Source organism: Zalophus californianus, chromosome 9 (genome assembly GCF_009762305.2).
Source record: "Zalophus californianus isolate mZalCal1 chromosome 9, mZalCal1.pri.v2, whole genome shotgun sequence".
Taxonomy (NCBI): Eukaryota; Metazoa; Chordata; class Mammalia; order Carnivora; family Otariidae; genus Zalophus; species Zalophus californianus.
In genome coordinates this window covers 96676679-96700935 of record NC_045603.1, presented here as the reverse complement: position 1 = coordinate 96700935, position 24257 = coordinate 96676679, and the positions used below count along the sequence as shown (strand labels likewise).

The 24257-nt window shown below is 41.3% G+C and overlaps 1 protein-coding gene across 1 annotated transcript; it reads left to right on the top strand.

Annotated features, from left to right (window-relative positions):
• The first annotated feature begins 22578 nt into the window (after window positions 1-22578).
• LOC113922271 (60S ribosomal protein L7-like) lies at window positions 22579-23475 on the top strand. The gene has a single exon (XM_035729347.1). The coding sequence runs from the start codon at window positions 22588-22590 to the stop codon at window positions 23332-23334; it is 747 nt and encodes a 248-aa protein (XP_035585240.1). The 5' UTR covers window positions 22579-22587; the 3' UTR covers window positions 23335-23475.
• Window positions 23476-24257: the final 782 nt, after the last annotated feature.

Below are 24257 nucleotides of genomic sequence, written 5' to 3'. Positions count from 1 at the left end.
AGGAGCCCCTGGAAGTGATTCTTTTAATTTTTTTTTTGTTTTGCTTGTTTCTAGTTATTAAAATTTCTGTAATGTGCAGGACCACTGGTATAATAAAAATAAATAGAAAGAATATACTACACATTTAGGCCACCCAGCGTACCCACTTATCTAATTCTTGGAGAATTTTAAGGCAAGGAATGAAAATACTATCTAGGATTAGATTTCTTTTTAAGATTTTATTTGGTCATTTGACAGAGAGATGCACAGCGAGAGAGGGGACACAAGCAGGGGGAGTGGGGGAAGGAGAAGCAGGCTTCCTGCGGAGCAGGGACCCCGATGTGGGGCTCGATCCCAGGACCCCGGGACTGTGACCTGAGCCGAAGGCAGATGCCTAATGACTGTGTCACCCAGGCACCCCTAGATTTTTCTTTAGCTTAGTTTCCCAGCAAAGGATATAATTAAGTTGTTTTGTGTGGTACGGAAATCTCAGAAGCTTCTTAAAGTGTATTGATTGGAGATGCAGCCATTGTACAAATTATCCAGTGAACATTAGTGCAAATTATCTAGTGACTTTCTGGGTAATGCAAGCAACAGCCACTCCCTCATATCCACCCTAGACGCCCACCTATAGCAACAAACCATCTTTACACCAGCGGTTCTCAACCCCTGATGCACATTAGAATCACCTGGGAGAGCTTGGCTACATCTTAGAGCAATTTAATCAGAGCAGGGCTCAGGCATTAGTAGTTTATAAAGTACTTCAGGTGATCCCAATGTGCAATCAAGAATGACCGCAGCCTTCCACTCATCTATCCTCTTTCGATTAAATCACAGACAGGTGTTGAGAATGATGATTCTATCAGCACACAATTCTTGGCAGGTATAAATCTGGTTCTCATAAAGGATCTATGCCTGTTTGATATATTTAAAAAATAGTAAGTGTGAACTGTTTGGTACGCTCTGCCCAGGTGAAGTAAACGTTGGGAATTAATGTCATCCTCTCTTTTCTTGAGCAAATGAAAAGAAAAAAATAGTGTTGGGAGTATAGTACTTATGTAAGAAGTTTCAGACAAGGAAGGAGAGTGAGTGTCTGATGTATAGATTATTTGACAGTGCAAAGAGAGTTGAAAGTTTTACACTTTGGACAATGGGATGATAAAGCTCGTGTGAAATCATGAGACATTTTTTGCTCTTGTTTATGTTATTTGCCGCTACAGTGCATTTAAAAAAAATGGTACATAATCTATGCTGATATATATTCTGGTGAATTCTTTTTTAAAATTATTTGATCAATTAATTAATTTATTTTTAAGTAATCTCTACACTCGACCTGGGGCTCGAACTCATGATCCTGAGAGCAAGAGTCACATGCTCTACTGACTGAGTCAGCCTGGCGCCCCTATTCTGGTGAATTCTTAAAATTCAAGAAAATGGGCAGAATTAGGAATACATCTTTGATGGGAAAAAGATATAAATTAAATTTAAATTAACTTTAAAAAGGTGCTAAATTCATGATAATTCCAGACTTCTCCACAACATGAATTAATGTCAAAAGAAGAAGATAGTGGTGTTGAGTGCCTAAATTTAGAGATTCTTATTCAGTAAATCTGGAGTAAGAATTGGAATTCTATTTTTAAACCTCCCTACAACAGAGCAAATCCTAAAACATCAAGAGAAAGTATCTGACGTGGGTGCTGTGTTTAAATAAAGATATTCTTAGGCTATATTTCTGAGAAAATTTGAAACTTAAAATAAAAGAAAAAAAAAGTTTATTCTATGAAGAATAGGCATCAAGAATTGGAACTATCCAGAAAGAATTGGTTATAGGGATAGAATAGAGTTCACACAGGTCATTGGCTTGAAGAAACAATCCTCCAGAAGTCCACCCAATCTCACACTGTAAAGACTGTAGGAATTAAATGACTTTTATTGTTTCTGAATTCTCTCAGAGAAATATGGAAACTCTAAACTTTCTGATCTCTGGGAAATAATTCAAAGGTAAGTTTATAATAATTATCATATTAATAGTATTATCATATTTAGTCATTAGTAGGCACCAGCATCATAGTTAAGAGTTTGGATTTAATATGCCCCTTGGTGACATTATCCCCATTGTGCTGACATTATCCCCAGTGGGCTGACATTATACCCATTTTACACGAGTAAACTAGGGTTTAGAAAAATTGAGTAACTTACCACAGACCTGTACCCCTGAAACAAATAATACATGATATGTTAATTAATTGAATTTAAATTTAAAAAAAAATTGAGTAACTTACTCAAATCACATAGAGAGCAAGTGATGGAGTTGGCCTCAGGACAAGCTGTCTACTTTCAGTGCCTATGCTTTTAAGATTACACTGTATTTTCTCTCACTAAAGGCAACGGTTATTTCCAGCTTAGGAAAATGTCAGAAGTGGGACATTTGATACCCAGATGAGATTTCCAGGAAAAGGAATTTATTTATTGAGAGGAATAAAAATGTGAAGAGCAGGATTACAATTTAGATATTAGAGAAATATAAAAAAATAAAATAAAGAAATATATATATATTTTAAAGATTTTGTTTATTTATTTGACAGGGAGAGACACAGCGAGAGAGGGAACACAAGCAGGGGGAGTGGGAGAGGGAGAAGCAGGCTTCCCGCCAAGCAGGGAGCCAGATGCTGGGCTCGATCCCAGGACCCTGGGACCATGACCTGAGCTAGAGGCAGACGCTTAACGACTGAGCCACCCAGGCACCCCAAAATAAAGAAATATTGATGTCAAGGGGCCTGGGTGGCTCAATTGGTTGAGAGTCTGCCCCATAGCATAGTTCACTTAAAAAAAAAATTGGGGGGGGCGCCTGGGTGGCTCAGTAGTTGGGTGTCTGTCTTCGGCTGGCATCGTGATCCTGGGATCCTGGGATCGAGCCCCGCATCGGGCTCCCTGCTCGGCGGGAGGCCTTCTTCTCCCTCTCCCACTCCCCCTGCTTGTGTTCCCGCTCTCTCTGTGTCTCACTCTGTCAAATAAATAAATAAAATCTTAAAATAAAAATAAAAATAAATTTAAAAAAATAAAAAAATTGGGGGGGCACCTGGGTGACACAGTCAGTTGAGTGATGGACTCTTGATTTTCACTCAGATCATGATCTCAAGGTCCTGGGATTGAGCCCCGAGACTGGCTCCCCGCTCAGCAGGGAGTCTGCTTGAGGGTTCCTCTCCCTCTCCCCCTCCCCACTATGTGTTCTCTCTCCCTCTCTCTCAAATAAATAAATAAATCTTTAAAAAAATAAAAGCCAACTATGCTCAAATTAATATCATTTTCTAAAATGTATTTATTTGAGAGAGAGAGAGCGTGAGAAAGAGAGCACAAGAGGGGGTAGGGTTAGAGGGAGAAACAGACTCCCTGCCAAGCAGGGAGCCCAATGTGGGACTCGATCCTGGGACTCCAGGATCATGACCTGAGCCGAAGGCAGTCGCTTACCCAACTGAGCCACCCAGATGCCCTCAAATTAAAACATTGTTAAAATTACTTTCAGCTTGTTATTTTAGATGGTAAGTATTTGGTTCAATTATCAATGACCAATGATTTAATCAATCATGCCTATGTGATGAGGCATCCATAAAAACCCTAAAAGACAGGTTTTGGCGAGCTTCCAGGTTGGTGAACCAGAACATACCACGTGCCACTGTGTTGGCCCCCAAACCCATTGGACAGAAGCTCCTTTATCTGGGGCCTTGCCATCTGTATTTCCTCTTCTGGCTGTTGATTTGTATCCTTTAATATCCTTTGTAATAAACCAGTAATCTAATAAATAAAGCGGTTTTCTGAGTTTTATGAGCTACTCCAGCAAATTAATCGAACCCAAAAAGGAGGTCGTGGGAGCCTCTTTTTGTAGCCAGTTCCTCAGAAGCTTAAGTAACAACCTGGATTTGTGATTGACATTAGCAAGAGGGGCAGACTTATGGGACTGAGTCCTTAACTTGTGGAATCAGATGCTACATCTGGGTAGATGGTGTCAGAATTAAGTTGAATTATAGGACAACCATCTGGTGTTCAGAGAATTGCTTGGTGTGGGGGGAAAATCCCACCCATCAGAACTGGTGTCAGAATTGTACTCTGTATGCAGTTTTAGTGTTTAATGTTAATTCTATGTACTCATTTGCGCACATGAAATCAAAGGGAATCTAAACTTGTCTGGAATGTGTGACAGATTTTGTGAAAACATTTTCAGGTGGCAAATTTAAAGGTGTAATGCTATATACATTGTAATCAGATGCAAATCTGATTTTTCTTTTCCTTTCTTTCTTTCTTTGGAGTTTTATTAGAGGCCCCCAAAACTATGAACAGGATGCTCTGTGTAAAACATGCTAAGAGATTATGAAACAGATTTTGCTATTAGTAGCTTATCACTCACTTGAAGTGTATCTGAGGCAAAGAGAATGATCAAGAAAGGTCATCAAATTTCTCTAAAGAGAGTGGGTGCTGGGCTGTGCTAGCCTTCCCCATCCCACACACCAGTCTCTCACTCTGCTGGAAGAAAGGTTTGCCCCTTTGTCAGTCCCAGTCAAGTGAAGAGATTATCTCATATAGTCCCTCATAGAGCTTGACTTTTGTGTTTGGAAATAGACAGGGACTGGCACCTGACTTCAGCTTGAGAATGTCTGAGAGGCACGATTGGGAGCTGTCCGTGGTGGTGAGAAGGTCTTGCTGGTACTGGCTTGACTGACAAGCTGATGAGGAGTAGGGAAGCCATACATATAACCATATGAGAGGGTTTGGATTTGGCCCGTCATGACAGTGTTGCTTTCTAGGCCTCCCCAGGTCATCTACTCTAGCAGTCCCTCTTGAAAGGGACACTGCCTACCAGAAGACTGATGCTAAGGAGGGAGTCCCACAGGACAGGTGTAAGAGGTATAGCCCTCCTATAGAAAATTCATGAAAAAGACACCTAGGGCAGAGATACCTTAAAAGACAACAGAAAGTGACTTAGGTATACAGTCCAGAAGCATGATCTCTGCCATGCCTGAAGGGCACACTTAGCAGAGTTACCATCACACCAGTAATGTAAGACTTTGTCCTTTTACTTTAATCTGCCTATCATCTAGCTGAGTCAGACCCTGTTAGGCTGGGGAGGTGCAAGCTCTCTCATAATTTTTAAAGAATTTCCAGGGATATAATTGAAATTGTTCTGGGGGCCGCCTGGATGGTTCAGTCAGTTAAGCGTCTGCCTTCAGCTCAGGTCATGATCTCAGGGTCCTGGGATGGAGCCCTGCATCTGGCTCCCTGCTCAGCGGGGAGTCTTTTTCTCCCTCTCCCTCTGCCCCTAATCCCTACTCATGCTGTCTCTCTCTCAAATAAATAAATAAGATCTTAAAAAACAAAAAGAAATAGTTTTTGATTAGAAAAGGAGTTTCAGGGGTGCTTGGGTAGCTCAGTCATTAAGCATTTGCCTTCGGCTTTAGTTATGATCCCAGGGTCCTGGGATTGAGCCCCACATCGGGCTCGAGCCCCACATCGGGCTCCCTGCTCCATGGGAAGCCTGCTTCTCCCTCTCCCACTCCCCTGCTTGTGTGCCCTCTCTCACCATCTCTCTCTCTGTCAAATAAATAAATCAAATCTTAAAAAAAAGAAAGGAAAAGGAGTTTCACCCCATGGCTGACCAGTCTAGTATTTGAAGAACATGTTAAATCCTAGACAGAAAACTCTTTTGACAATCTTAAGCCACTGATTTAAATGACAGTTCCTTAAAAGTCCAAAGTTTGAGGTCCAAAATCTTTGGGAACACAACTGGACAACATATTCAGCAGTGTTTCCCTCTCCAGTGCTGTCCATATGCTTGTGATCTTCCAACAGCCATCTATGCTACCTGGTAAGATTAATGAATCAACTAACTTCACGTATTTTACCCTTTGTCAATTATGCTGAAACTTAATTGTGTACTGACAAACCTGTAAAAGCCAATAGAAATTCTGGATTTTCAGGAGTTACTTCATGGGGGGAAAAAGTAATGAATCATCCCCATCTCTACCTCAACTAGCCAATGGCAGTGGCTTCTTCTTCTTCTTCTTCTTCTTCTTCTTCTTCTTCTTCTTCTTCTTCTTCTTCTTCTTCTTTCTTCTTGTCCTTGTTCTTGTTCTTCTTCTTCTTTCTCCTAGCTAGACAGTTATTTTTTTCAAATTATATTTTCTTTTATTTTTTTAACTAATTATTTTTTAAAAAAAGATTTTATTTGTTTATTTGTCAGACAGGAAGAGAGAACACAAGCAGGGGTAGCAGCAGGCAGAGGGAGAAGCAGATTCCCCACTGAGCAAGGAGCCCCACGTGGGACTCGATCCCAGGACCCTGGGATCATGACCTTAGCTGAAGGCAGATGCTTAATCAACTGAGGCACCCAGGCACTCCTCTTTATCATGCGTTTAATTTAAAATATCTATTTTTATCTTCTAGGGAAACGTTGGGGACTATCTTAGGCCTCTCAGGTACAGACACTGAATAAACCCAGTTCTACTTAATGGTTTGCCATATCGGAGAACTTACTTAGAACGTGGGACATGGCGTTGTCTCTACTTCAGATCTCGTAAAAAGGGGTATTCTCTCCTATTACCAAGTCTTGGACTTTGTTTAAGGCAGAGTCTAGTTGCAGGGTCTCCTTCACTCACATTATCCTCTCGATGTGGTTCAGGAGATGGTACTCCACAATATGGCACTTTGGTATATTGACTATTTTAAGCTGAAGGTGTTTGAGAAAACTGCAGGAGCAGGAATGTCACTCTGACCCCCCCACTCCCCTTGTTCCCAGAAATAGGCCATAAAACCCTCATGGGAAAAGTGCCCTCCCTATACCCAGAGGAAAAGAAAACATCCTTATCTCTGAAGACAAAGAGATGCCAAGAAGAATCCTAACAAACAGGCCTGGCTGGGTTTCTCCTAGTTTACTATAATTATCTCATACTCTGTGACATATTGTATTTCCTCTCAACCATCTGCTCTTCATCACACCTAGCATAAAAATACTAAGGTTTAACCATTTCTTTCAGTCTTCCTTTTCTTACGAAGTCTCCAGGGTCATGTCAAACTTATATTAAATAAATTTGTATCCTTTTTTTTCCCCGTTAATCTGTCTTGTTACTTTAATTTTCAGACCCAGCCAGGGACACTAAATGAGTTAAGGAAAACTTTTTCCTCCCCTATACTCTATAATTTAGATCATAAACTCCTTCCGATATGTGAAAGGGTCTTTGATCTACAAGTAGTAAAGAAGGAGAGGGGAGCAAATCTAGTTCCGTTTAATTTTTTTCTCAAAAATCTTTTGTATCTTAAACCAGACTGTACATTGTGGACTTGAACCCAAGAACCTGGACAATTTTTTCGTCTCATTTTGCCATGCCTGAGTAGAAGCAAATGAATTGGTGCTGAAGGAATCTGCAGGAGGGACCCATCTGTTAATTCTTTGCAGAATTATCCTGCCTCAGTGGAGTTAAGGATGGAATTCTTTGGTTTCTAGCTTGATGAGTAATGATAACAACAGCAGAAACAGAACATTTTGGATAGAAATAGGTGGGTGTGTGAGTTAGTTTCAGACGTTACTAGTTTGCAGATTCAAATGAACACGTATACCCCCTGCAGTTGAAGATACGACTTTAAAGACCCCAGAAAGGTCAGAGTTAGACAGTGGACTTGGGAGCCATCAGCATGGTGCTGAAATGATTAATTTGGGATGAGACACATCCAGAGATTGCTTAAAATGGCAAATGGTTTTCCAGAAGTTACTTCAGGGTAGAAAAAAGTGATGAATCACCACCGTCTCTGCCTCAACTAGCCAATGACTTCCTTTTTTTTTTTTCCCTATCTAGGCAGTTGTTTTCTTCAAATTATATTTTCAAGGCCAAAATTTGTCCCTCCAACCCCATATGAAACCTGATTGTTCAGAAGATGAATATTTTGGGAACAACAAAATTAAAGGGGAAAAATCAATCATAATGATAAGCACTGACAATCTTTTTTTTTTTTTTTTTAGGTTATTTAAGTAACCTCTATACCCAACGTGGGGCTCGAACTCACAATCCCAAGATCAAGAGTCGTATGCTCTTCTTATTGAGGCAGCCAGGTGCCCCTCTGACAGTCTTTTTTTTTTTTTTTTTTAAGATTTTATTTATTTATTTGACAGAGAGAGACACAGCGAGAGAAGGAACACAAGCAGGGGGAGTGGGAGAGGGAGAAGCAGGCTCCCCGCCGAGCAGGGAACCTGATGCGGGGCTCGATCCCAGGACCCTGGGATCATGACCTGAGCCAAAGGCAGACGCTTAATGACTGAGCCACCCAGGCGCCCCCCTCTGACAGTCTTAATGTAAACATTTTCTGTGGCATTGGGGGAAAATGGACAAGGAAATATGGATAACCCTTGTCAGAAGTTTGAATGGAAAAAGGAGAGAGATGCGTGAAGCTATTGTTAGACCAAGTTTAAAGGACAGAGGAAAAGGCAGAAAATGTTTCTGGATCCGGCAAAAGGGAAAGAGTTAAGTGTTCAGTTGAGGGTTGGCCTGGAACAGAAGGAAGGAAAGGAGTCCCTCAGCGTTTATTCTTAGAGCCCAGAAGTGACAGTGACAGATACCAGGTAACTTTGTGAGATGCTGGCAGCTGAGGGTTGGAAGAGCAGGGAGGAGACTGAAGAAAGTCACATTTAATGGCCTTAGTTTTTGTCAGTGAGTTAGGAGAGCGGATATCTGCCTATAGAAAGGGGGGCAGGGTTCCATGGGTGATACGAAGATTCATAAATAACAACAATAGGAACTGTTTAGTGAATGCTTTCTATTTAATAATATGCTATTAAGAATATTAAATAATTTTATTTAACACTTAACCCTATGAGATAGAACCTACTCTAATCCTCATTTTATGAATGAGGAAGTTGCCGCTTAGAGCAGGTCAGTAGCTGGTCTTAAATCACAGTTTAATAAGCGGTGGGGCCTGGAGAGAAAGAAGGGCTGTCTGGCTCCAAATCGCCAAAGTCCGGATGCGATCCAGGAAAGCTAAAGGGATCATCCCTAGGGGATCTGAGAATAACGACATGAGGTATTTCTGTTCTGATCTACCTAGCTGCTTGAAATAATAACCATCTGTACTTAAAACATGAACAGAAGGCTTGAGTTTCCAGTGTGAAAAAGAACAACAGTGCAGGTAAGTGATAAAAAGAGACATGTCAGAACCTTTGCAGTCAAAGTGCAGATCAGCAAATCTTCTGAAATCTCTGTAGGGCACATTTATCCAAAGGACGTGTCTGCTTAACAATAACCTGGTTAGAGGGTGGTGTGGTACAGAGGTTTTGTACAGAGGTTCTAGTATATTTTCCTTCTTACAAATGCTCCTTGTAGCTATTCTACTGGAGAAGAACAGACATATGAAATGAGATTAGCAAAACCCCTTTGGCAACATTCCCTAGCCGCCCCCCCCCCACCCCCGCCCTGCACCCTCCACCTTTACCCGGCCAGGCCAGTGGTTCTCAAACTTTTGCCTGCGTAATAATCCCCAGGACGTCTTGCTAAAACAGAGGCTCCTGGGATTCACCCCCAGAGCTCAAAAATGTGCATGTTTGACAAGCTCCCTTGTGATGCCAAGCTGCTCATCGGGGAGCACACTTTGAGAATCACCACTCTGGCTTGCTTCACATCACATGCTTATCCAGAGTATTATGAAGGGTAGACCCTTGGGTTAGATTGGAAGTCCTAGCACACAGGCTAATGCCTGAAGGAGAGCGGACCCTCCCGCTCACCACAAGGGACTACCTATATAGTTTGCTTCAGGGGACAAAACGCAAAAAATTATAACTTTCGGAGTAATAGCAGCTAAAACATAATAGGGATTACACAGACAGCAGAGAATTGAGCTCATTTAAATTTTAACCAACTGAAAGCAGCAGGTTTTTACTACAGTATTCTCTTGCATCAGGGCAATAATGTCTGTAAGAATCATAAAGAGCTGCTGTTCAGGTATTCTCTACAAAACAAGTTTTAGGAAAACTTGGTGCTTTATGCCATGAGATGATCAGAGTAAAACACTTCAGCACCACCCGATGCTTCTGATGGAAATTTTTTTCAAGCATTCTGTCAGCAACTCCAATTCCGGTAAAAGTATTGTTGTTTTTTTAAAAAATTCAAGTAACAGTGATAATATATTTTATCTGGACTTGAAAAAATGTCCTCGTGTTTTAGATGCTGGCAGTTTTAAAATATGAAGTATAAATTCCTAGAGATCCATTCGTAGAGAGCACTCACAGCATCTTTATATAAGACTTTTAAAATATTTTTTTAAGAGGGCCTATAGTATTATTTATTTTCAAAGTATGATAAAAACAAGAATAGGTTAAGACCTGAGACATATTTTTCACCTCTTTTCAGTAAAGTTAAACTTGGTTTGTGTATGAATCAGGTAGGGATGCTGTAACAAAGTATCACAAACTGAGTGTAGACAACATTTACGATTCCTAGTTCTGGAGGCTAGGAGAATAAAATGAAAGAGTTGGAAAGTTTGGCTTTTTCTGAGCGCCGTGAGGGAAGGAGCTATAATATTGTTTTTTAATGGAGATGTAAACTTTGCCATAGCGGATAATCTAATATCTGAGATTAATAAAAAAAGGGGGGGATGCCTGGGTGGCTCAGTCGTTAAGCGGCTGCCTTTGGCTCGGGTCAGATCCCAGGGTCCTGGGATCGAGGCCCACTTCGGGCTCCCTGCTCAGCGGGAAGCCTGCTTCTCCCTCTCCCAGGCCCCCTGCTTGTGTTCCTGTTCTCGCTGTCTCTGTCTCTGTCTCTGTCAAATAAATAAATAAAATCTTAAAAAAAAAAAAAAAGAGAGAGGGGAGTGGATGGGGAAGAATGTTGTCAATTTGTTCCTTGAGAAAAATCCTCTGTTGTTAGGTAAAAGGCACTGGCCTATCATCTGTATGCCAAATACACGGTTCTTTTCAAATCCACAGGGACAAATATAATGTTCTTTTTCCACCTTGGGACCCACCTGCTGCAGAAGCTTCTAACTTCCTGTTTCTGTCTCGGGTACACGTGGATTGTCCAGCCTGGACTCTAGGCCTCTTGCCTGGGGCCAAGCTCATTTCTGACTGCATGCCTCCCTTGAAAGCTCTAAGAAGTATGAGATGATATAAACATTACATTGTATATTTACGGATAATAAGACTGGGGAGGGCCCCCTTGGAGTCTGTGGAGGCCTGCTGGGAACAGGATTCCTATAACGCCAAATAATGTCTGGGAGGCTGTGGTCCGAGGCCATTTTTGCTGGCTATAAGCAGGGTCTCCGGAACCAGAGGGAGCACACAGCTTTTCTTAAAATCGAAGGTGTTTATGCTCGAGATGAAACGGAATTCTATCTAGGCAAGAGATGTGCTTATGTGTACAAAGCAAAGAACAACACCGTGACTCCTGGTGGCAAACCAGACAGAACTAGTGTAATCTGGGGAAAAGTAACTTGAGCTCATGGAAACAGTGGCATGGTTCGTGCCAAATTCTGAAGCAACCTGCCTGCTAAAGCCATTGGCCACAGAATCTGTGTGATGCTGTACCTCTCAAGGATTTAAATTTAATGAAAAGTAAATAAAGGTGTAGATTTGTTCTCTTGTAAAAAAAAAAAAAGACTGGGGAGAAACAACAAAAATGTTCAGGCTGGTTCTTTCTGAGTAATTCATTTGCAGGTGATTTTTCTTTTTACCTTATGTATTATTTAAATTCTCCATGATGAAAGTGTAATATTTTCAAAGTTAAGAGAAAATACTGTTTTGTTTTGTTTTGTTTTTTTAATTTTAAGGCTATGGCTTATTGATTGATATTAGTGCTACCGCTTCTGATAAATATGTATTGCAGTTTGGAAGGACCGTTTGGACAAAATACAAACATATCTCAGTGCAGTAAAACAGCCCATATAACTGTCACTTGATTGTTAAGTCATCCCCCCCTCCACATGCACACGACTGTGCCCATGTACCGTGTCCGTGTACCGTACCGTATACTACAGCGTGATTGCTCTGAACCCATAACCATCCAGATTTCAGTACTAGAAATAGCCTGAGAAATATCAAAACAACAGCAAACAAACAGCAAACTATTGACCACAAATAACAGTTATACAATTCAAGGGGCTTCCATTAAACAGCAGCCAAATGGGGCAGGTACTTTAGAGTAGTTGCTGAGTTTCTTTCTGCCTCCAGAGCGAGCTGTCGTGGAGGCAACCCCCATCCCCAGCAGCAGACGGGGCAACTGAGGCCGGAAGAGCTGCCAGAAGAGAAAGCAAAGCTGCCTCCACCCAGGCCCGTTAGAGATTTTCCAGGACAGATTAAAAACTACGGAGAAATCTGACCTGATGTGACTTCTCACTCTGTGTACTTCCAATGTACTCATGAACTAGAAGTCTATCAGAAAACGGGGCCCAGGGGTGCCTGGCCGGCTCTGTCAGAAGAGCATGCGACTCTTGATCTTGGGGTTGTAAGTTCAAGCCCCCACATTGGTTGTAGAGATTACTTAAAAATAAAATCTTAAAAAAAAAAGTGGGGCCCAGAGAGGAAGGAAGCAAGGAAGCCTACTGTTTCCTAACCCGCATGACTGCAGGCTGCTTTTTATCCACTCACCAAAAAAATAGGAACTTTTTTTAAAGATTTTATTTTTAAGTAATCTCTACACCCAGTATGGGGGCTTGAAACCACAACCCCGAGATCGGAGATCAAGAGTCACACGCTCTACAGATGGAGTCAGCGAGGCGCCCTTCCCTTTTTTCTTAGTCTAGCTAAGGTTCTGTCAATTTTATTTATCTTTTTTTTTTAAGTAGCTCTTAGTTTTGTTAATCATTGTTGTTTTTCTGCTCTCTATTTCATTTATTTCTCTCTGGCTTTTGTGATTTTTCATAGCCTTTTTATTTAAGAAAATCCGATGGGCTTATGATGTTGAGTTCTAATCTGGAGAAAAAGGAACCAAATGACCACTCAAGATAAAAAGCTTGTGATGGATCACATTATGATCACTGTTGTACAGGTGTGGAAACTGTGTTGCTAAAAGGTCACAGCCGGTGGAAGAGCCGAACTTGATCTAACCACTACACTGTTCTACCACCTCCTGGTCCAGTCTTCAGAAACAGTCTTTGGAAGTTAGGACTACATCTTTTTTAGCCAAAGCATGTGCCTTATAAGATATTAGCGTTCCAGAAGAAGTCTATTTTTTCCTGGAGTTATCATGACTTCAGTCATCTCTTCGTATAAAGAGATTACACCAATAGTCAACCACTAGGGAAAGAAAAAATTTCACTCCAGTGGCTCAAACTTGAGTACATACTGGTGTCACTGGAAGAAGCTTTAAAAATACTGAACCCTGGGGCACCTGGGTGGCCCAGTCGTTAAGTGTCTGCCTTCGGCTCAGGTCATGATCCTGGGGTCCCAGGATCGAGTCCCGCATCGGGCTCCCTGCTCAGCGGGGAGTCTGCTTCTCCCTCTGACCCTCCCCCCCATGTGCTCTTTCTCTCTCTCAAATAAATAAATAAATAAATAAATCTTTAAAAAAAAATACTGAGCCCTGGACTCAATCCTCAGAGGTTTTGATTTAATTGGTTTGGGGTACATCAGGATTTCTTAGAGCATCTCCATGATTCCAGCATTGAGAGCCACCGGCCCAGTTTGGTGCTTTGCAAACTTTTATGTAGCACCTAGGGATCTTGTTAAGATGCAGATGCTGATTCAGCACGTGTTAGGTAGGACCCAAGAATCTGCATTTCTCACGAGCTCCCATGTGCTGCTATTGCAGCTAGTTCACCTTTTTAGTGTATTGGAGTCTATGCAAGGTGACAAAATTATTTTCCCTAACCTAACTAGAGAGGATGGGCAGGAAGCAAGTTGTGTGGAAAGCTCAACTGAAACAAACGAAAGGGGTAGGAGAACTCCTGAGGGAAACAGACTATCAGAGAGGATAAAAGTATAGGGGATTAGGAGGTAATTGGCCGCCATTAGGGGAGTGAAGTTCTGGGGATTTCAAAAGCTGAGAAAGGGCCCCTGTTAAAGATTCTGTATCAGTCCTCAGCATCCCTCCTGGAGGTGCAGGCCAGGAAAGCACCAAGAATTCAAGCTACCATTCTGAAATGGGGGGGGGGATTTTCTATTAGAGAACATTTGGTAATGTGGGGCGGGGGAGTCTCTCTGGGTGGTCAGGTTCACTGTCCTAAGAAATCACTGAGTAGGGCCCCTGGGTGGCTCAGTTGATTAAGCGTCTGCCTTTGGCTCAGGTCATGATCCCAGGCTCCTGGGATCGAGTCCCGCATCAGGCTTCTTGCTCAGCGTGGAGTCTGCTTCTCCCTCTCCTTCTACCCCTACCCCCTGCTCGTGCTCTCTCTCTTTCTCTAAGATAAATTAAAAAAAAAAAAAAAAAAAAGAAATCACTGAGTAGGAGAGGGACACAGCAGAAACTGAGAGAGGAATGAACATGTGTGTGAAGGGGGCATTGGGCCTCTGAACAACACACATGGAGGATTTTCCCGGGAAGCTCGCCGATTTTTCAATGCAGTCTACCTCCTAGTCCAAGCACAGTTCAGCCTTGGGGAACCGGGGGTGAAAAGGAGAATTAAAAGGAAAAAGAGAGCTTTTATGTAAGTCCATCATGTTGACACTAAAAAGTGAAGGAAAGTCCCAGGAAAAACCTAGTGGTTGATGGTGCCACTTTTGCAAATGTCTAAATTTAGCAAGAAGACAAGAGTTCATTAGAGGTCATTATTGACGAATTCACTCATCGAGTCCTAACGGAAGGCCTGTTATGTGCTCAGGGGTCTTCTAGGTCTTTGGCATACATGAATGAACAAAGTAGACCGGGGGACAGAACTGGTAGAGCTTACATTGTAGTGAGAAAAGGGAGGTGTTTGCAAGACTAGAAAATTTTCTCCAGGAAATGAGAAGCATAAGAGCACAGTTAACCTTTAGAAATTGGTGAGAAATTTCTAAGTAATTTTTAAACTAATAGGTGGGATTTTTTCCTAGAAAAGTGTCAGCATTTTGAATATGAAGCCATGAAAATTTTTCTCTCTCTTCCCTGTTTTTCCTGCTTATTTCTTGTGTATAGCTAGCTATCACAAGTCTTCACTATGGTCGTGTGTGAGTAACAGAGGTAGATTTGTTTTAAGATTTGAGCCTTGGGAAGAATTTGTTTGGGAAGTGCTATTTTCAAGAAATTGGTGTTTTGGGGGCGCCTGGGTGGCTCAGTTGGTTAAGCATCTGCCTTCGGCTCAGGTCATGATCCCAGGGTCCTGGGATTGAGCCCCGCATGGGACTCCCTGCTCAGCGGGAAGCCTGCTTCTCCCTCTCCCACTCCCCCTGCTTGTGCTCTCTTGTGCCCTCTCTCTGTCAAATAAATAAATAAAATCTTAAAAAAAAAAGAAATTGGTGTTTTGATTTTAGGTGCTCTAGTGCTGAAGTACTTATGAAAATTTTCCTTCTTCCCTCCTTCTTTTCTTTCTTTTGCTTGTTCTTTTTTTTTTTTTTTTAATAATTTTTACATGCAATGTGGGGCTCGAACTCACATCCAGAGTTCAAGAGTTGCATGCTCTACCAACTGAGCCAGTCAGGCTCCCCTCCTTTGTTCTAGTAGCTATTAGGGTTGGGTTGGGGTTGTGATAGTCTATGGCACTCATAAGGAAATGCAACATATGAAAATTTATTTCACTGTACACTGAATTTAGGCAACTTGCAACAATGTTGGGTTATTGCTGGAAGTATTTAAACATGCTCAAAATTCTATCTGAAAAGGGCAATTCTCTCTTAAACATAGATCTCACTCTAAGCCCCTACCATCTTATCCTTGTAACCTGCAAAGTTCTTCAAAGAGCAGGTTATATTTAGTCCCCCTTTTTCATCCTCCATCACATGTTCTCAATCAATATTTGTTCAATGAATATAAGTGAAGAGTAAAATAACAATAAAATTTAAACAGTAAACAGTAAAATTTAACAATAGTTAAAACATCTCTAGAAAGACAAATGTCAGTTCAATTAGAATATCAAGGCCAGGTTGAGAAACAGGTACAGATATTATTAGAATTAGGAGATACCATTCAAGTTAGAAAGGTGACTTAGAGATTTGGGTTAAAATTCAAGAAACTTCTGGGGTGTCTGGCTGGTTCAGTCAGTAGAGCATGTGACTCTTGATCATGAGTTCAAGCCCCATGTTGGGTGTGGAGCCTACTTTAAAAACAATAATAGTGGTGCCTGGGTGGCTCAGTTGTTTGACCTGAACCAAAGGCTCAGGTCATGATCTCTTAGTGTCCTGGGATTGAGCCCTGCGTCAGGCTCCCAGCTCAGCAGGGAGTCTGCTTCTCCCTCTCTGTCCTTCTGCCTCTCCCTCCGCCTCTCCCCCCTGCTTGTGTATTCTCTCTCTCTCTCAAACAAATAACTTACTTAATTACTAAAAGAAATAACTGCCTGAGGGTTGATATGACCAGGTAGGTTGTGGTTGCAGAGTGGGGTGTGTTCAGTTATGGAATTATTTTGGGTAGAGACCAGGTCTAGCTCAGACAAGAGCTCTAAAAAAAAGTAGTAACATATTTCTGGCTAATAAAATAATAAGTGGGTATTAAAGGAAATGGGGTTTGGAATTGGGAGAACAAAAGGAAAAGAAAATTATATAATCACCTTTACCCTACCAGTCAGATAAAAAATAATAATTTAGAAGTTCCTTTCTTTTCATTATTTTTAATTTATATACACATGCTTGTATGACATATAAAGAAAGTTGTGAAAGCCGTATACATGCTGATTTATAAACTGTTTTGGGGAAAAATTTTTTTAAAAGATTTTATTTATTTATTTGACAGAGAGAGACACACAGAGAGAGGGAACACAAACAGGGGGAGTGGGAGAGGGAGAAGCAGGCTTCCCGCTGAGCGGGGAGCCCGATGTGGGACTCGATCCCAGGACCCTGGGATCATGACCTGAGCCGAAGGCAGCCGCTTAACGACTGCGCCACCCAGGCGCCCTGGGAAAAATTTTAATTCATTTTTTGGGAATACTAGTGCTTACTTCTTTACCTTCTTAAACCCTCTGGCAATTTTCTGACTTTTTTTTCACATATTACATTAATTATATTTCCTTCTATTAAACATTTTTAAAAACATATGAGTTTTTTTTTAAGATTTTATTTATTTTTTTTGACAGAGAGACACAGCGAGAGAGGGAACACAAGCAGGGGGAGTGGGAGAGGGAGAAGCAGGCTTCCCGCAGAGCGGGGAGCCCGATGCGGGGCTAGATCCCAGGACCCTGGGATCATGACCTGAGCCGAAGGCAGACGCTTAATGACTGAGCCATCCAGACACCCCTAAAATATATGAGTTTTAATGGGTGTATAATAATCTTTTTTTAAAAGATTTTATTTATTTGAGAGAGAGAGAATGAGAGAGAGAGAGAGCATGAGAGGGGGTTGGGTCAGAGGGAGAAGCAGACTCCCTGCTGAGCAGGAAGCCCGATGTGGGACTCAATCCTGGGACTCCAGGATCATGACCTGAGCCAAAGGCAGTCGCTTAACCAACTGAGCCACCCAGGCGCCCGGGCGTATAATAATTTATTCTATGGATCTCCAGCATCATCCATTAGTTCCTTATGATGACATTTGTGTTATTCACAATGTTTTGTTTTTATAAGTAATATAACTACCTATCACATACATTGCTATCTATATTATGTGAATTTATAATTCATTTTTTATAAATATTTTATTTTTTTAAAGATTTTATTTATTTATTTGAGAAAAAGAGCATGAGCGGTCTGGTGGGAGGGGCAGAAGGAGTGGCAGAAACAGACTCCCTGCTTAGCGTGGAGCCAAAAGCCGAAGCAGAAGCTAAGCTGGGCTCAATGCGAGGTTCAACTCGGGGCTCAATCAGGGTTCATTGTGTGGCTCAATCCCAGGACCCTGAGATCGTGACCTGAGCCAAAGACAGCCGCTCAACCTATTGAGCCACCCAGGGGCCCCGGTACTAGAACATTTTTTGCAGTGTTTTTGTTGTCTAGATTCTCATTCCTGGTAGTTTGGGCAGTGTGAATTATAATGAACACTTGCCCAAGCAGTGAGGATCCTGCATTTCATTTATAGGAAGGTCTTTACTGGTCCTGGTAGGTTGACACTGGGGGCACAATCGTGTGGGCTTTACAGGAAGGAAGGCTTTTTCTGTGAAAGTTAAGAATGGCAGATAAAAGTTGACAGCATGAGATACTATCACTGGTTACTCATACTGTAATTTGATGAAAATCATGGGGCAGGAGCATGCCATTTCATGTCTATAATTTTTAAATAAATCTTAATCCAGTTTTCATTTTTGGTGTGGCTCTCAAAATCATGAGTACAAAAGTTAAGCCTTAGGGCCTTAATAACATTAGTGTTTATTAAGAGATTTTAGCTATTATGGTCTTTAAAATCCTTTTGTTTTTCTCAGATGTGTCTTTACACCAAATATAAAAACAATAGTGCAAAAATTATTGTACTCTACAATTTACTGAGTTTATTACTCTGAGATTTTCTTCTGCTTTAAGTATGAAAATAAGCAGTCTCCAATGAGAAATTATTAAGATTTAAAAAAAAAAAAACAATAACTAGATCTTCTGCAAGAACAGACTTAAAAAAAAATTTTTTTTTTAAGCTGGGCTCCATGCCCAGTGTGGGGTTGAACTCACGGCCTGAGATTGAGTCACATGCTCTACCTACCGACTGAGCCAGCCGGGCTCCACTTTTCTATCCACAAAATAAACACCTATTTACTGGACAATATGAATGGATCCATGTGGATTTTAATTTGAATGAAATTCATTTAAAAAGTGTGGGAAAGGGGTGCTGGGGTGACTCAGTTGGTTCGGTGTCTGCCTTTGGCTGGGATCATGATCTCAGGTTCCTGGGATTGAGCCCGGCATCGGGCTCCCTGCTCACTGGGGAACCTGCTTCTCCCTCTTCCTCTGCCCCTCCCCCTGTCTCATGCTCTCTCTCTCTCTCTCTTTCTCTCTCAAATAAATAAATTAAATCTTTAAAAAAAAAAGTGTGGGAAAGGACCCACAGGGTTGGCCTCATTGCTGTAACTACCATACCAAGTTTCCTAGAGTGTCACATCCTAGAGTGTGACTTTAACACTAAGGCATCCCAAACTGTGTAAGATTTTGGGCAAGCCTGATTTATCAACCTTACTTTACTCATATACACAGAGGACATGTATAAAATGGGGAGCAATAATCGAGGGCCACCAAAGTATTGTATATTTTCACTACAATTATCTCATTGCAAGAGTCAGGACTTTTTGTCCATTTTTCTTCTTTTTTTTTTTTTTGTCCATTTTTTTTCTGAGTCCAGGTTTGATCTAATATATTTTCTACATCCTGAGGAGAGACTTTGGGAAAACTGTTTTTCTTTGAATAAGAAAACAGACTCAGTTGGAAAAGAGGCATTAAAGAGTAAAACATTGCTGTTTGGCTACAGATAAGCCAATGTCTTTCCTTTCAGACCACATCATGAATTCCCTTTTTAAAAAATTGTAATCTAAATATTTTGGAATTAAGTTTTTATGACATAGACCCCGATGAAACTTTTCAGTATGCATGGTATCATTTATTGTAAAGAGAAGAGCCAGGGGCTGCCAGGGTGGCTCGGTCATTTAAGTGTCTGAATCTTGATTTCGGCTCAGATCAGGATCTCTGGGTCCTGGGATCAAGTCCTGCATCAGGCTCCCTGCTCTGCTTGTCTCCCTCTCCTTCTGCCCCTCCCCCTGCTCTCTCTCAAATAAATAAATAAATCTTTAAAAAACAAGAGACAATTTTATCTCTCCCCAACTGATACCAGAAAAATACAAAAGAGATAGATCTCACAATGTCTTAGAATTGTATACCAGTAATAAACAATAGCAAAAATGAACGAGTAAAACAATAACAACCTTTTGAGATTTCGCCTATATCTCTCATTTAGCTCTATTTTCACAGGCATTACTATCAATATATATCTTTTTGTTTTCTTCTTTGTTTTTTTTTTTAAAGATTTTATTTATTTATTCGAGAGAGAGAGAATGAGAAATAGCACGAGAGGGAAGAGGGTCAGAGGGAGAGGCAGACTCCCTGCTGAGCAGGGAGCCCGACATGGGACTCGATCCCGGGACTCCAGGATCATGACCTGAGCCGAAGGCAGTCACTTAACCAACTGAGCCACCCAGGCACCCTATCTTTCTTTTTTAAGATTTTATTTATTTGACAGAGAGAGAGAGACAGCAAGAGAGGGAACACAGGCGGGGGGCGAGTAAGAGAGGGAGAAGCAGGCTCTCTGCTGAGCAGGGAGCCCGATGTGGGGCTCCATCCCAGGACCCTGGGATCATGACCTGAGCCGAAGGCAGACGCTTAACTGACTGAGTCACCCAGGTGCCCTACTCTATCCCTACTTTTTTTTTTTTAAGATTTTATTTATTTATTTGACAGAGAGAGACACAGCGAGAGAGGGAACACAAGCAGGGGGAGTGGGAGAGGGAGAAGCAGGGAGCCCGACTCAGGGCTCGATCCCAGGACCCCAGGATCATGACCCAAGCCGAAGGCAGACGCTTAACGACTGAGCCACCCAGGTGCCCCATCCTTATCCCTACTTTAAAAAGCCAATTAAGGACATCAAAAACTGTAACCAAATTAATTATCAAAAAATAATTAAATACTTTTAAGCTTACGCTAAGTTTTAAATGGAGCAATTTTTGCAGGTCCACATTTTATAACATGTTCTAGGGTCCTCAAGAACCAATTCATAAGGGCGCCTGGGTGGCTCAGTTGTTAAGCGTCTGCCTTCAGCTCAGGTCATGATCCCGGGGTCCTGGGATCGAGCCCCACATCAGGCTCCCCGCTCTGCGGGAAGCCTGCTTCTCCCTCTCCCACTGCCCCTGCTTGTGTTCCCTCTCTCTCTGTGTCTCTCTCTGTCAAATAAATAAAATCTTAAAAAAAAAAAGAACCAATTCATAAAAGAAATTCATATATTTCATTTGCCTTATAATATTTACATTATATTTTGATCTCACCCAACACCTTTAAAAATAACCTTCAGATATTTTTGGCCCACCTCCAGAGGTTTTACTTACCACGTAGAATAAGGCAAGAGTCATCAACTATTCTCAAATAAATAATAGTAATGATAAAATAATAAAAAATAAGTCAAGGATTTATTTAGTTATAGCTATGAAAGACTTCGCTCTTTTAAATTTCATTCTTTGATACCTGCTTGATCAACAAGGCGAGAAACACAAATTCCATTTTGGGGAGTTATCTGGTGAATAAAGGGTTATAAGATGAGCAGAAGCATAAGCTATGGTTCTACCAAAATTCTAAAAATTTAGTTTCCTCTGTCATCCGATTCACATCAGAAATTATTTTTTCCTTGCCCGGGGTTTTTCAGTATAGGACAACCTAATGTGAGTCCCAGGAATTTAACTGATGGGTAGTAATTTGTTAGAGGCAGGTAATACTAGGTGTTCTCATTTTACATGTGTAATTGGCACCTTTTTTGAAGGAAAACCACCATTACCTGAGAATGCGGTGTGGTTATACCCTTAGATTTTCTTTTTCTTTTTTTTTTTTTTAAAGGTTTTATTTATTTATTTGACAGAGAGAGACACAGCGAGAGACGGAACGCAAGCAGGGGGAGTGGGAGAGGGAGAAGCAGACCTCCCGCGGAGCAGGGAACCTGATGCGGGGCTCGATCCCAGGACCCTGGGATCATGACCTGAGCCGAAGGCAGACGCTCAATGACTGAGCCACCCAGGCGCCCCACCCTTCGATTTTCTGATGGTCAGATTTGGGAAGGGCTGTTCACCTCCCCGGGTCAGGAGACCAGGATGCCTGGGCCTCACACTTTGTCTGCCTAGAGGCAGAGTTTAGCCACACCCCTGTGGGGCTCCCATTCTGGGTACAGTTTTTCACAGACATCTCTGACTTTCTCCCCATCTCTCTAGTGGTCTTTTCAGATGTGATGGCTTCTGAGCTGTGCACTACAGAGATATGGGCACTTGCCATCTGACTGGGTTTGTGCACCTGACTTTGTCAGTTTCCAGGCACCTGCTCCTCAGTGACTGAGCCCCTGACACCTAGTTGATTTTGATAGTAGATTTCCTCCCTTTGTTTAATACTCTCTTTACTTTTACTTAAAAAAAGGGACTGGGGAGCTCTCTCCCCTGTCTTTCCCAGCTTTGAAGTCACAGAAGACATGACCAGAGCCTAGATCCCAAACTGACCTAATCCCACTACACCCCATCCTCAACTCCCCTTCCCCCACCATGATTTCGCAAAATCTAAATGTAAGATCATATTCTTTAAATCACATCTATGAAGGCCAACCTTACTCAAACAATATTTAAAGTAAAAGAGCTACTGGGGCGCCTGGGTGGCTCAGTCGGTTGAGCATGACTCTTAGTTTTGGCTCAGACGGTGATCTCGGGCTGTGGGACTGAGCCCCATGTCAGACTCCAGGCTCAGCAAGAAGTTGGCTTCTTTTCTCCCTCTCCCTCTACCCCTCCCCTCCATCACTCACTCTCTCTCTCTCTCTCAAATAAATAAATAAATCTTTAAAGTAAAAGAGCTACTTATTACTCTTTTCCGGCTGGAACCATGGAGGGCGCAGAAGAGAAGAAAAAGAAGGTTCCTGCTGTGCCAGAAACCCTTAAGAAGAAGCGAAGGAATTTCACAGAGTTGAAGATCAAGCATCTGAGGAAGAAGTTTGCTCAGAAGATGCTTCGAAAGGCAAGAAGGAAGCTTATCTATGAAAAAGCTAAGCATTACCTCAAGGAATATAGGCAGATGTACAGAACTGAGATTCGAATGGCAAGGATGACAAGAAAAGCTGGCAACTTCTACGTACCTGCGGAGCCCAAACTGGCATTTGTCATCAGGATCAGAGGTATCAATGGTGTGAGCCCAAAGGTTCGAAAGGTGTTGCAGCTTCTTCGCCTTCGCCAGATCTTCAATGGCACCTTTGTTAAGCTCAACAAGGCTTCAGTTAACATGCTAAGGATTGTGGAACCTTATATAGCATGGGGGTACCCAAATCTGAAGTTGGTGAATGAATTGATCTACAAGCGTGGTTATGGCAAAATCAACAAGAAGCGAATTGCCCTGACAGATAACACATTGATTGCCCGATCTCTTGGTAAATATGGCATCATCTGCATGGAGGATCTGATTCACGAGATCTATACTGTTGGAAAACGTTTCAAAGAAGCAAACAACTTTTTATGGCCCTTCAAATTATCTTCTCCACGAGGGGGAATGAAGAAAAAGACCACCCATTTTGTAGAAGGTGGAGATGCTGGTAACAGGGAAGACCAGATCAATAGGCTTATTAGAAGGATAAACTAAGGTATCTGCCATGATTATTTTTGTAATCTGGCCAGTTAATAAATGACTACTCTCATGGAAATGTTTTGTTGTCTTGGTGACTTTTTGCTAGCCTGACTGCTGTCCCTTAACTATTAAAGCAAATCTTGGTGTGTGATAAAAGTCATCAGCCTTTGCATGCAAAACTAGGGTCTAGTTTGTATCTTGGGGGAAAACATTCCTTGGGTTTATTAAAGACTCTTCTGTACAAAGAATATATCTTAATTTTTCACTTTTGAATTGTGCCACTGAGTTAGCCAAGATGGGTCTGTTCTAAGAAAACCTATTTCATAGGCCTTTGCATGATTTACAAATAAAAATACTGTTGCTGAAATTCTAAAAAAAAAAAAAAGAACTACTTATTAAGCACATTATTTATATTATTTCAATGCTATTTTTATTTATTGCCTTCGATAGAGTTAGGATTTAGAATATATTTTTATTTAGTATAAAAGTGTTAAAAACTTATAGTTATGACTTTCTACAGACACATACATTTGATCAAAAAAAGTCTATATTTTTTGCTTATACACAAAAGTATACAGTTTTGTTTATTTTATCTGACCAGGTAAAGCATGTAAAAGCTGACTACTTAATGGCTTATATTCTTTTTAATGCAAAACTTCTCAGACATATTGCATTTGTGCACCTGTCAAAATTTATTTACTCCTTTATGAGGTATCTCACGAGGCGATAATGGGCTGTGCCCATTCACGATGACTTGGAAAATAAGGTTTATACACGTTAAGTAAGCTTCCCCACTAAGTACAGATTATTATTGACTGCTGCTGGTTTTTTTTTAAATTTTATTTTATTATGTTATGTTAATCACCATACATTACATCATTAGTTTTTATAGTCATAAAAATGTCATGTTTTTATTACTCGACGTGAATTAAATTCAG